The 14,863-nt window shown below is 36.7% G+C and overlaps 1 protein-coding gene across 1 annotated transcript; it reads right to left on the bottom strand.

The window, feature by feature from the left end:
• Window positions 1-5,112: 5,112 nt before the first annotated feature.
• On the bottom strand, window positions 5,113-13,785 carry LOC128384283 (uncharacterized). The gene is made up of 6 exons (XM_053343833.1): window positions 13,770-13,785; window positions 13,500-13,663; window positions 8,215-8,435; window positions 7,187-7,316; window positions 6,623-6,723; window positions 5,113-5,382 (listed from the first exon to the last, which is right to left on the bottom strand). The coding sequence occupies exons 2-6, from the start codon at window positions 13,560-13,562 to the stop codon at window positions 5,163-5,165; spliced, it is 735 nt and encodes a 244-aa protein (XP_053199808.1). The 5' UTR covers window positions 13,563-13,663; window positions 13,770-13,785; the 3' UTR covers window positions 5,113-5,162.
• Window positions 13,786-14,863: the final 1,078 nt, after the last annotated feature.

The raw sequence follows: 14,863 nt of genomic DNA, 5'->3' as shown, positions 1-14,863 counted from the left end.
ACCAGCAGAGATTAGATCTCTTGAGACGTCCTCTCTGTCATTAAGGGCAGCGGTTTGCAGTGGTGTGAATCGCTGTAGTTGCATGATAAATCCATTTGGATTAGCTTTGGCTTCAAGCAATTTCTTCTCAAACATAATTGGGGCATTAGAAATTGAGACATAATGCAACGGCGTCAAGCCATTTTGGGAAGGGTTATTTGGGTTGGCACCCTCATGTAGAAGGAAAATACAAATATCCTTGTTGTGATTTACAACAGCAGCAATCAGTGGAGTTATATAATCCTTACACTCCATGCATGGGTATACAGAATTGATGTCATTGTCCTTTAGTAATTTTTTAAGCTTCTTGAGGTTGTTGTTAAGTATACACTGTATGACAGGATGTGTTTCTCCTGGGACTGCTGCTCCTGGGACAGTCACTTGTAACTGGAACATCACTATATGTGCTGATATTGCCTCAGAGTAACTGTGAAAAAAACAGAATAATGATATTACTGTTGCATTTGATGGCATTTTAAACTTAAAACAAATAGCCAGAAATATATTATCAGAATTTAAGTTCATAATGTGTTTTTGTCTACTAAGCAACACAGAGCAAACAGGATGATTTCTGTTTCTCTCACAAGCTGAACTGCATTGACAGTCCCACGAACACACTCGCTCCCTCCAATACATGATCAATCACACTTTTGCTCGCTTGCCTGGGTACCTTTGTACCTTGAACACTACTCCTAAATCATATACTTGCTAATGATAAAATGTTTTTATAACTTGGAAATATGTTAATAAATGTGTTACACCCTAACCTCAATGCCTCTTTAGACTTTGAACTTCCTGCTTTAGGCCAGCAAACAGGATTCAATTTGAAATGTGCAGAGCTGTAAAACGTTGATAAATAATTGTTGTTCTTAATACAAGAATGAAATCTTGGGCTTTTGATTAAATGTTCATAGAAATGTGCTTATGATGATGTAAAGTAACCATAATAATTAAATATGAATAACAGTGACTTAAAACATACATGCGTGTGCTTTTTTTTAAGAAACACTAACAAGTTAGATGTTGGGGGAATATGGGAAAATGTACTTACAATGTTGAAGTAGGGTGTCCACTGTAAGTATGAATTGTATACGTCCATCAAAGGTTTTCTTTCTTTGTCACCGATACTCTATCTCTCACGGTCTCTCTCATGCATCTCAACTTCCTGCCACTAAAAGTGAAACTGTCTCTGATGAAGTACAGTCCGAGGTTTCTCTCTGTTTGTCTCTTTTACCCCGCCCATTTACAGCATTACATCGTGTGCTTACAAAATTAAGGACAAATTTCACACATTGTCGCTTGACTGATGATGATGAATAAACAAACTAGCATGTAACTAATAACATTTATGCCATGATACCATGTCTGCATATTAACAGATTTGGTGTGTGTGGATTTACTTGAGGTAAAAATGTAAGGAGACATATTCTTAAATCACTAAAGAAAAAGCAAATAATAAAGCAAGCACTGGATAAGCATGCAATGCAGCTAGGCAGCACTTCTTAAACACAAGTTTAAATATGTTTCCGTTCTTTGTGCCATCTAGAAATAATTAACCAATCCCTTTATTCTCTAACACTGCCACTAGAAAAAAAACTGAACAGTAGAACGACTGATATACCATCACAAGCTGATAGGTAGGAAAATATGTTCACCACTGATAATGGGTCAAAGTCCATACACTAGTTGTATAATCCTGCTGTAGTATGATCCATTAAAGCAGGCTATTACATTCAGATAGAACTGACGTCAAATCAGCGAGCATGTACAATGTAGAGGAACCATGCTGATTTGAGTTTTGGATAAGGATATATTGAATATTATATTGTATATACCAGTGCTCATGTAATAATGGTGTCTAAAGTCATATTGTGAGTATTTTTTTATGGTGTTAAACTATGACTGAGCAAAGAGGATGTTGATATATATGAGGGATGACTCAGCTGGAACACATACTATTGCCAAAATGTTTTCTGTTATTAGTACTATAGTCAAATAATGACCATGAACTCCTTCAAGACATTATTGCCATCTCTACAATATAATGAGTAATGTTTGAAAGTTTCAGTTACCAGTAGAAGTATGACAGTTAAGAGACTATATATTTACATTTGACATTTACCACAAATCAATATTAAAAGCAATAATTGAGTTGGCCACTTGGGGGCAGCGAAACAACATGAACAACATTAATATCACCCTATGAAGTTGTCATGGTGAAAGTTCTTGCATTTATTTGCCATACACTTCAAGCACACATGAAGCAACATTAGCATTCTATTGAATTTGTGTTCATGGCCACCAGGTGAATGCAAGTCCAATATTCATCACCCCTGTCAACTCTCTCAACTTTTAATTTCAGCCAACTCTTTCAGGAAAATATGTGGTACTTTAACTGCTAAATACTTCACTTTTTTAACCAGTTAGCTGCTGATTATCTGCAGTTTGGTGCTGGGCAGGTTGCTTACAGGAGGTTCATCTGGACTTTTTCTATAAAAACACCTGCCTGTCGTGACTGCAAACAAAGCTTATGGTGGTGGTGATGTTGATGGAGGTGATAGTGACCAAAAAACAATAAAGTTGTGGTTCATAAAACCAAATCATTAAGCCGAAAGATGCTAAAACTCTCTGTGGAGCTGAGAGGTAAAGCAGAGTCAGTTTATAATTCGGTGGGTTTGTCTATACCTACAACTCTTTCATATAACACATACTCATTTGATGCCTCATTAAAAAATCATACAAGTGTCATGAGTTTTGTGGCACAACATTTCTCCTGACATGTTTGCGCTTGTCGTTGTTGGATTGCCTGAAATACATAATACAAATAACACCATACAAATAACATATAATGCAGGGTGCAGCATTTACATATATATATGTATATTCTGTCAAAAAGGCGACACCCTGCATCCTATCATCTTGGTCAAAATGGGGCCCATGTATGTTGAGGGTTGTGATGGGTGGAAAGTTACATGGAATATAAAACTGTAAAGGCATATTCATGACAGAAATAGATTATTGAATATAATGTAGAAATGAAGCCTGTGAAGTTGGTGGGGTATATGTGCTGTGTTACAGTGTGCCAATTTAGAGGATGAATATTCGCTGTGTAACTAATGTTGAAGAGGAGACTAGCTCACTGATAGTATATAGTATTGGTTGTTACTGTGGTGAAATGTGACTGGGCAAAGAATAGGTGGTTTCTTTTCTAAAATACACTGTTTGGTATTATCCAACTAGGAAAAGTAAAACAAGGTGCCTGCTTGATAACCCCAAATTTTACCCTCACTCACCCTCAGTCCCCATTTGAATCCTCACTTTATCTTTACTTTATGTACTGTGGCATGGTGGATGACAACATCATATTATGTGTATGGATAAGTGGTCTTTATGTTGGGGGAGTGTCACTTTCCAGAATTGAAGAAGAGGAAAACCCAGTGTACTTATGTGCTGGTACTCATCATTCTGCTAACATGTGTTTCTTTATTGTTCTCTCCCAAGAACGGGCCAAATAATTATTATTACCTCCTTTGAGAGATAAATGAATATTACTACTGTGTATGTTTTGTGTGACTAACTAATAGTTTGGAAATAAAGCTTTAGTGTCCCTTTTATTTGACATTTGATTGCTAATGACCCAATAACCCATAACCCAAATATAAACTCATGATAAAACTCATATTCAAGCACACTGAACCAGACCTTATAAGCAAAGATCTTATATTTTGACATTCAACATAACTTTTAGAGTACATTCAAATGGATTTACAAAAAATATATATCAAAGAATCTTCATGTTCTAATGTTTATTGAATTTTTCATTGATTTAATTAATACTTTTGAGCTTGTTGGTGAATTTGTGTGGCCTAAACAAAGGTCTGTCATTTATAGCACAATAGCACAATAGTGTCTAATCATTTATTATATTTAGTGATTTTTTATGTAATGCTTTTATACATGAGTTATATGCACATTATTCAACCGGAAATACCTTTATGGACTGTTACATGGATCTCTTCCTTAAACCTCTGTTTGGAAAGTTTTGCTGGATTCACACATAAATACTCAACATACAGTACTGAAGGTTTACTATCCAGCCATATTTACATACATTTGCCCAAATATGGGACTGCTGAACTTAGATAAATAATTGAAATATGTAAGAAAATTAATTTATGGTGTTGTTCCTGAATATTTTGCTTTCTAATGCAATGAACTTGTTCTTCATTTTTACTAAATTTAATATACCGTAATCTGTAGCATCTGCAGTAATATTTAACAGAAAACAACTACACCAACTGTGATCTCAGTTTTCAAGATATTTCCTGTATGAAAAAAAGTTGTTGTGATACTTTATCACAACCAGATGGAGGCGCTGTATGCACATCAGATCACAGAAGCTCAGCTCATAAGGAAACATACTGAACATAAGTGGAACATACAGGAGCAACCACGACTGTTTCATCTGCAGTTTCACCAAACAGAACTAGTGATACAATCTGTAATTGTTTGGGGTATAAAACCATTACAGAGGTTAATATTAAACAGACTGCAAAATCTGAAATGGTGGTCCCTCTGACAGTCTGAGAGGTTGTGAGGAGAGCTCATAGGACATGAAACTAAGAAACTAAATGAAGCACAACTGTTAAAAAGCATACATTTTGCCACAATAAAAGAAAATCTATAGCAACAGTGAAATATAACCAAAAGTATAAAGTATTAAAATTGTTGATAGATCAGCCTTGTGAGGTTTAAACTGCAAAGTAGCTGGAAACCAAAGCCAGCCCAAATTGTAGCAAAATAGTGCAGTACAATGAGTAAAATAAGGGTAAGTAATAAGAGTAATGAGTAAAATAATAAAGTATAAAATCTGACAAGTTTTAAAAAGTCCTTCAAATTTTTCTAATGGACTACTTACTATTAACTTTGGGAAATGGTGACTACTTACATAATACAAAAGTTAAGTGAAAATTCCTAGTATAGCAATAATGATCCATAAAAGTCATGTACCTTTGCTTTGGGACATGCTACTCACTACTAAAATAAAAATTTCTCATATTTCTTCCTCTTATTAGATTCTTGAATGGTTTTCTTTAAGTCAGAAATCTCTTTTGAAGTCAACTTTACTTCAAGTCACTGGCCTGAGACTCCTGAACTGGGAAACCAACATGCTCCTCAAGGTTTACAGACAGTCTTTCAAATCTGGTAGAGATGTCTTCTCTTCGAAACATCTCCTTCAGAGGGGTCTCTGAATTCCAACCTTGGCTCTTTGCAAACGTGTAAACACATCCAAAGAGATCAGGAAACATCTCCATCAGGTCAAGTGTGGCTGCATCTTTGACACTGCAAATGGAAAACAACAACTTTACAGTTTCGTTTTACAGTTTTTAGAAATTTTATTTCATGAGAATATGCATATTATTCTAAAAATTCACAGTGCCGGTCAAGTTTGGGCACACCCTCTCATTCAAAGGTGTTCATATTTTACCCAGTACTGTAAATGTACTAGAGAATTGAAAAAATGATGTTGCAGTTGTAGAGGGTGTGATAAAAGCCTCTTATTAGAACTTGGATGAAACTAACACACCCCTTATTTAAAAAAAAAAAAGAAAAGTCATTTCATTTATTTAAAAAAGAGCACAGATAACTAGTTGCTGTCTAAAACTTCCAAACATACATCTGGTTGTTAATCCATTTTGAGACCACAGGTGGCACTATGATACCAGGTTGAGTGAGAAATACCTAACCTGGGCCCATGCTGCTCCCATAGGAGACAGAATGAAGTGGCGCTTACACACACCACTGAAACGTGTTGTTTCTTACTGCTGGAAAATCATTTAATCACGCTGGTGCATTTTAAAAGTGTTCATGTACTGGGTTTGAACGGAGTTATGTATCTATATGTTTATGTAGCAAGCTAGCGCACTAGCTATTGTTTTCATTGCTGACAGTGTAAAAGTAGGTTTTAAGTTCTTATTGACTGCACTTGAAATATGATATCTGTCATTGTGTGGTGGTTTTGTAGCGCTGTAGTTTGTATAATAGCCACCAGCAGATAGTGCAGGTGCATGTACATTGATATATTTGTGTTAGGGAGCCATAAAGTATATAACCATGTTGCTATGGTGATGTAATGTTGTTGATTATTTCAATGTAGTTATTTCAAGTGAGCTTTATTTTTATGTATTCGTTAATGTAGCCACAGCATGTGCTTCCACTGTTTTGTCTTACCGTTTATGTATTGGTAATAATACGCATTTAGAGTCAGACTAAAGCAGCTGCCTGATATTACACTTTATCGATATATTAATAGGCTTATTGAATGTGAGATGAGATGTATGTCATGTGGGTGAGACAGAATAAAGTTGCGCTTGAGGTAGTAACACACCACTGAAACGTGTTGTTTCTTACTGCTCCACAGTACATCTTTCACTGTGCAGGCCCAGGTACCCATAGGCTTGAGACCGGTAACACAGTTATATGGAATACTTCTAAACCTAGTCTTGTAATACCGGCCAATGTGAGATCTCTGCCTACTGAAATCGAGGGATTTCTAAATGTATGGTATTCAACCTTCACTTACTAATGCTCATGTAGATTTCGTATGAAGCGCAGTAATCCCAACGTGTTTTCAGGGTAGGTTTTGTTCTTGGCATCCATCTTCTGGACCAACTCTGGTGGAAACTGCAGCATCAAAAATAGTTAGTAATGAAGTTGAATTAACTCTCCTGTTTTTCTCGGATCAGTTTTGACGTGGTGTGATTATGTACTGCCATTAAATCATAATACTGTTTTGAAATGGTTATAAAACAGTATCATGACTAAACTTTGACATATACCAGTCAGTGTTAATCTATCAACAAATCATCAGATTTTCCTCTGATCTTAACTTTCGCTAAAATGTTTAATATTTTCTGCTTTTGTAGCTTGAAAATGCAATATACTTTCATTTAAATAAGGTCTATTGACCATTAATTCCAAAACATTGTGTAAAACCTGTGTAATAAGTTGGAATAAAGTGGACTAAAAAGGTCTAACACATAACTTAAACATTATGCTTTATAAACAGTCAAACCTGAACAGGTCAATTTTGACCCAGGAGGAACCCAAGGAATTCAGAAGTTAAAGGTTTTCATGTTGGAGTCACCTTATTTTTCCACAGTTTGAAGGATCCATCCCCAGCACACTTTTCCAGGCGACAAATCATTTCCTGGTCAGCCTTTCGACAGTTTGCCGTCTCCTCTCTGTTACCAATCCTTCTTAGGTATTCTACTCTCCTGAAAAAAAGTTGTACTTTAGGCTACATAAATTCAACAGAAGTGCAGAACACAACATAGAAATATTCTAAAATAACATTGAATAACACTTGATTAAATATGGCATCAGAGATGGAAACTATCCATTCACTAAATAGTCGCCCAATCACAACAGTTATTATTATTAATGATTTATTTCTACTGTAAAAGTTGAACACACTGTTTTAGAATACAAATGAAACAACATCTAACTCTTTGCCTGGAACATGTAGATTAGGCCTCAATCTGTTAGCATTATACCTTGAACAAAATACAGCCATCAAATGTAAATGGTTCTCACATGGTTTTTTACATGGATCTCATTTTAAAATGAGTCAGCAAGTAACTCACAAATCAGTTATAGTGAAAGTACAGGGTTTTGTTTGTTTTAGTCATAGTAGCAGCATGGCATTAGGGATGGCATTGTTCACTTTGGCTCAGAGTGAAGTATCTCAACAACTGTCTGATAGATTGCAGGACATTTTGTGAAAACGTTATGGTCTGGAATAACTAAAAGAAAGATCTTAACAGTATTGGGAGGGTTACCATGAGATTTGGTACAGCTGAGGATGAATTCAAATGTTGTGGCATTAGAGGGAAAGTCACTCATATACTGACTGATATATTTTATTTCTTTGTAACATAGAGCTTGGTTGTTATACATAAACAAATGACAAATGCTTAGTCAGAAGATCGCCAAAGTCATTGGGGTATATTGATCCAGAGTGAAATGTTTCAACATTTACTGTATGGATATTGGCACAGCAAATTCCGAGACAATGTTGCAAACCAACTAAACAAGTGACAATGACATCACATGGAAAATAGAAAATCAGTTGACAAGACATTAGATTTAAATCAAACAACATTTCTTCCTCACCTTTCATTGGTCCAGAAGAAAGGATGACTCAGGCATTCCTCCACTTTAGGTCTGTTCTTTGGTTCTTCATTGATCATCCATTCGATGAGATCCTTCGCCACCACATCTTGAACATGGTCCAGATTGTACTTCCCACAGTAAATGTTAAACTCACACTCATAGGATAGGCCGAATGGATGATGTCCTCCAGAGAGGATATAATAAATTAGCATCCCTGCCACCTTAAGAATGAACAGAACATGTTACTCATTAATTTGTTTTTCACACAGCTTATCATACAGAGGGTTGGGGGGGTTGGAGCCAAGTTGTCATTGGAAAATGTAATTTTTGTAGAAGAAAAAACTGACCTGTACGTCTGTGCTTGACTTGTATGGTATGTCACCTTTTTCTACCAAAGTCTCCTTGGCCATCCAGCATTTTGTTCCTGCGCTGCCTGTATGCAAAGTTGTTTGTCCTTCTGGTAACCGTCTGCTTATGCCAAAGTCGGCTAGTCTTGCACTCCCATTAACATCTGCAGGGCAATTCAAATAAACCAAATAAGCAAACCAAATTATGGATGATTATCATAAATTCAAATGCTGTATCCTTTTTTCTCAACTTCAGATAGTGAATTTCATTCAGTACATTTTAAGTTGTCTTACCAATCAAAACATTCTGTGGTTTGAGATCCCGGTGGAGAATTGGAGGATTTTTACAATGAAGAACTCTTAAACTGTTGATGACCTCATAGACCAGTTTCTTTATCGGCAGACTGCTATCATTATTTCTGATATATTCTTCCACAGTGTATTCACAAAGTTGAAGACCAAGATATCCAAAGTTGTCATCCTCCGCAGCATCAATGTATCGTACAATAGATGAATGATCTAGCTCTGGTAGTCGCAGAAGTACTTCCTCATTCTTCAACACTTGATAGTTGCTTTTCGACATTCTCTTAATAGCAACTTCGGTGCCATCATCTCTCAGCCCCAAGAAGACTTCGGTACCATCACTTCCCTTTGCAATGCGGAATTCTGCATCATTCACATAAATGATACTTTTAATTCTGCTGACTTTACTTTCATCAGTACTAACCAGCTTCTCTAATTTTTCCTTCCATCTCTTGCTAATTTGTAGCCATTTCCATGTTGATGATGAATGAGCGCTGTTTGGAGTTGATCTCTTCTTCTTCTTTTTCTTCTTCTTGCTGGGTTCAGTTGACTGTGTACAGTCTTCATGTTCTGAGTTTGGTTTACTGAAATGATCTTTCAATCGTTTGAGCACTTCTTTCAGCTTGTCATTCATTTTCATGTTTGCAGATGCAAGTATGTCCTCAGGCACTGAAGTTATACCCACTGATGTGAAGATTTTAGCAGCAGGTTCAACTGAGATCAGGTTTGCAAATACACTGTATGTGTAAACTCTCACTTCAGAGGAGCGGTGGTCTTTTCCAAAAGCAGCAACAGTTTTGCATAGTTTTTCAATAAAGTCAGGATCCCAGCCATTAGTGCCCTTTGTTTTCTGTGTTATCACAAATAATGTATGCAGAACAGCTTCCCATGTATCAGGTCTCTCCCTTGTGGAAAGCTTTTCCAGTAGTTGGGGGATTATAGCCAGTGCTTGCTCATTTGGTATCTCTTCCATTGTACAGAACATTGCATGTAAACTATTAATTGCATGAATTACATTTTCCTGGGCAATCTTTGGAAAGCGACTGACTGCACCTGTAATGTAGGAATTAAGATTTCCATTGTTCTTCAACCATTTAATACACCCCTGGCTGTATTTTTCTTTGACAGGCCCAGTAACATTAAAGAGGTGTTCAATCATGGTCAGATGGTTCTGAGGATGCTCACGCAGCATGTGACTATCAAAAGTTTTGAACACTTCTTCAGGTGATCTCTCATACACAGCAACTTCCATATCCAAAAGATATTTGATTTTGGAGCATAATCCATCTCCTTTTGATGCAAGGTTGTTAATCATCTGTTGTATTTTCTTGTTGTGACTCATATGTTCAGGATCATTTAAAGGTAACACTGTTACCAGTGCGCCAGCAGAGATTAAATCTTTTGAGACATCCTCCCTGCCATGAATGGCTGCGGTTTGCAGTGGTGTAAATCCCTGTGTATTCCATACATTTACATTAGCATTGGCTTCGAGCAGTTTCCTCTCAAGTGCAACTGGAGCTTCGGATAGTGAGACATAATGCAAGGGTGTACAGCAATTTTGGGATACGCTATTTGGGTCGGCACCCTGATGGAGAAGGAAAGTGCAAATAGCCTCATTGTGTTTCACAACAGCAGCAATCAGTGGAGTTATATACTCCTTACACTCCCTGCATGGGTAGGAAGCATCAATGTCGTTGTCCTTTAGCAATTTTTTAAGCTTCTTGAGGTTGTTGTTAAATATACACAGTATCACAGGATGTGTTTGTCCTGGAGGGACTGGGGTCACTTGGAACTGTAACATCACTGCATGATGATATTTATATCTAGGCTTCAAAGTAACTGTGAAAAAAAACAAACAAAATTCTGATATTACCGTTACAACATTTGATGGCATTTTAAACTTTAAACAAGCATTCAGAAAATATATTTAAGACTGAAGGTTCATCATGTGTATTTTATTTTATTTTTCCAAATTTTCGAAAAGGGGAAACGAAATTCCATTTACCATCATTGAATTTAGATAAATACAGTTTAATGGTAGTATAGTGTGTGTTCAGTACAGGAGGTTTGGTTTGCGGCTTTGCTCAGTTTGATTATGCTGCATGAGTCAAACAATTATTGTTAAAATAGTTTAATAATCCACTTATTCTGATATGCCGAACGGTTAATCCCACTGGGAACATTTTGGCAGCGGATATCATAGCTGTAGTATGCTCATGTATGTATTTTTTCCCCACAAACATTCCCCTACTATTAAAACTGAAGCATCCGTGTAAGAAGAATGTTGTAGCTGCTGCAGGTGGAGCTACTTTGAATTGATACAGTTAGCTCTTATTCCACAGCAGCAAAACTAAACTGTCATCAATAAACCGTTGCTGGATATTTGCATTTTGTACCCAAAACTGGGGTACAACTGAACCATCAATTTTGTGTACCATTACACCCCAAATACACAGATGTTAAAACCTAGGCAGCTAAATCAGAAACCATCTACTTGGCTACACACAGCTTTGTACTGTTTATGACAAGGGCTGTGACTCACTCAGTCAAGCAAAATCATTTCATTATATCATAAAAAAACTGTCCCACATTTAATTTAAAGCAAGTTGAAAAAAGTTGAGTGGTCATTTAATTTAGACAGAAAAAACACAGTTCAGAGTGAACACTACTTGTAAATCAGAGAAATCATAATGCTAATGGTTTGATGTTTTTAGATATAACTTATATGTACATAAGTGTACCACGCCTTACCCTCACTGACTGTTTAGACTTTGAACTTCCTCCTTTAGGCCGGCAAACAGGATTCAACTTTCAACGCGCAGAGCTGTGAAATGATGATATGTAAGTGTTGGTCTCATTTAAAAAAATAAAACTTTGTTCTGATTAAAAGTTTATTCAAACATGCTTATTATGATGTAAAGTAACCATAACAGTTAAACATTAATAACAATGACTTTAGAATTGCATGAGTATGTTTGTATTAAGAAAGCACTGACAGGTTAGATGTTGTAAGAATATGGGAAAATGCACTTACAATGTTGAGGTGAATTGTCCACTGTAAGTATGAGTTATATCCATCCATCAAATGTTTTCTTTCTCTGTTTGTCACTGACACTATCTCTCTGACTGTCTCTGTCATTCACTACAACTTCCCGCCATAAAGAAGTGAAACTGTCGCTGATTATATAAAGTCAGTGTTCTTCCTCCCTCTGTCTCTTTCCCCGCCCATTTACAGCATTCCTGTGCTTCCAAGTTGAAGGACAGGTTTGATGCATTGTTGCTTGACTGATGATGATGATATATAAACAAGCAAGTATGTAACTAATTATAATTACTCTGTTATGGGCAGTGGTGAATATTGGCGTTTGGTCTAAAATTCATGGATACTTAAAGTGAACCATGTCTGTATATTAACAGGTAATGGTTGGAGTGTGTGGTGTGTGTGGGTAAACTTGGGGGTAAAACTGTAAGGAGATATATTACTGAAGACAATGCAAATAATAAAGCAAGCACTGGATACGCATGCAATGCAGCTGTGCAGCACTTCTTAAACACCAATTCAAATATGTTTCTGTTCTTTGTGCCATCTAGAAATAATTAACCAATCCCTTTATTCCCTAACACTGTCACTAGAAAAAAAAACTGAACAGTAGAACGACTGATATACCGTCACAAGCTGATGTAATAATTAAGAAAATATGTTCACCACTGATAATGGGTCAAAGTCCATACAGTAGTTGTAAAATCCTGCTGTAGTATGATCCATTAAAGCAGGCTATTACAGAGATGGAAACAGTCGCCCCATCACAACAGTTATTATTATTAATTATTTATTTGTACTGTAAAAGTTGAACACACTGTTTTAGAATACAAATGAAACAACATCTAACTCTTTGCCTGGAACATGTAGATTAGGCCTCAATCTGTTAGCATTATACCTTGAACAAAATACAGCCATCAAATGTAAATGTAAGACCCTTTTACATGGTTCTCATTTTAAAATGAGTCAGCAAGTAACTCACAAATCAGTTATAGTGAAAATACATGGTTTGAACTCTATTGTTTTAGTCATAGTAGCAGCATGGCATTAGGGATGGCATTGTTCACTTTGGCCCAGAGTGAAGTATCTCAACAACTGTCTGATAGATTGCAGGACATTTTGTGAAGACGTTATGGTCTGGTATAACTAAAAGAAAGGTCTTAACAGTATTGGGAGGGTTGCCATGAGATTTGGTACAGCTATCCATGGCGTCCTGAGGATGAATTCAAGAAGATAAATTGACAAGATGTTAAACTGGAATTTTAAAAAATGTCTTCCTCACCTTTCACTGGTCCAGAATAAAGGATGACTCAGGCATTCCTCCACTTTAGGTCTCTTCTTTGGTTCTTCATTGATCATCCCCTCGATGAGATCCTTTGCCACCACATCTTGAACATGGTCCAGATTGTACCTCCCATGGTAAATGTTAAACTCACAGGCAAAGGCCTTGTCACCAAATGGATGGTGTCCTCCAGAGAGGATATAATAAATCAGCATCCCTGCCACCTTAAGAATGAACAGAACATGTTAATATAAAGAAAATATTTTTCACCAAGTAACCAATTCAATTTTTGTTGCAAAAACAAAAAACTGACCTGTATGTCTGTGTTAGACTTGTATGGTATGTCACCTTCTTCTGCCAAAGTCTCCTTGGCCATCCAGCATTTTGTTCCTGCGCTGCCTGTACGCAAAGTTGTTTGTCCTTTAGGTAACCGTCTGCTTATGCCGAAGTCAGCTAGTCTTGCCCTCCCATTAACATCTGCAAGGCAATTAAAATAAGCAAAATAAGCAAACCAAATTATGGATGATTATCATAAATTCAAATGCTATATGCTTTTTCTCAATTTCAGATTTTAAGTTCTTACCAATCAAAACATTCTGTGGTTTGAGATCCCGGTGGAGAATTGGAGGATTTTTACAATGAAGAACTCTTAAACTGTTGATGACCTCATAGACCAGTTTCTCTATCAGCAGACTGCTATCATTATTTTTGATATATTCTTCCACAGTGTATTCACAAAGTTGAAGATACCAAGATATCCAAAGTTCTCATCCTCCGCAGCATCAATGTATCGTACAATAGATGAATGATCTAGCTCTGGTAGTCGCAGAATTCCTTCCTCATTCTTCAACACTTTATAGTTGCTTTTAGACATTCTCTTAATAGCAACTTCAGTGCCATCATCTCTCAGCCCCAAGAAGACTTCGGTACCATCACTTCCCTTTGCAATGCGGAATTCTGCATCATTCACATAAATGATACTTTTAATTCTGCTGACTTTACTTTCATCAGTACTAACCAGCTCCTCTAATTTTTCCTTCCATCTCTTGCTGGTTTGTAGCCATTTGCGTGTTGTTGATGAATGAGCGCTGTTTGGAGTTGATTCCACAACAGAAACTCTTGTTGGATCAGGTGCAGGATTGCAAACTCCATCATTTGGGTCTTCTTGATTTTTCTTCTTTCTCTTCTTCTTTTTCTTCTTCTTGCTGGGTTCAGTTGACTGTGTACAGTCTTCATGTTCTGAGTTTGGTTTACTGAAATGATCTTTCAATCGTTTGAGCACTTCTTTCAGCTTGTCATTCGTTGTCATGTTTGTATATGCAAGTATGTCCTCAGGAACTGAAGTTATACCCAATGATTTGAAGATTTTAGGCGCATGTTTAACCGAAAGCAGGTTTGCAAATACACTGTATGTGTAAACTCTCACTTCAAAGGAGTGGTTGTCCTTTCCAAAAGGAGCAACAGTTTTGCATAGTTTTTCAATAAAGTCAGGATCCCAGCCATTAGTGCCCTTTGTTTTCTGTGTTATCACATATAGTGCTTGCAGAACAGCTTCCCATGTATCAGGTCCTTTCCTTGAGCAAAGCTGTTCCAGTAGTTGGGGGATTATAGCCAGTGCTTGCTCATTTGGTATCTCTTCCATTGTACAGAACAGGGCATTCAAACTATTAATTGCCA

This window comes from Scomber japonicus, chromosome 22 (assembly GCF_027409825.1).
Source record: "Scomber japonicus isolate fScoJap1 chromosome 22, fScoJap1.pri, whole genome shotgun sequence".
In the NCBI taxonomy this organism is placed as follows: domain Eukaryota; kingdom Metazoa; phylum Chordata; class Actinopteri; order Scombriformes; family Scombridae; genus Scomber; species Scomber japonicus.
The sequence above is the reverse complement of the archived record's forward strand: the minus strand, read 5'-3'. Positions and strand labels throughout refer to the sequence as shown.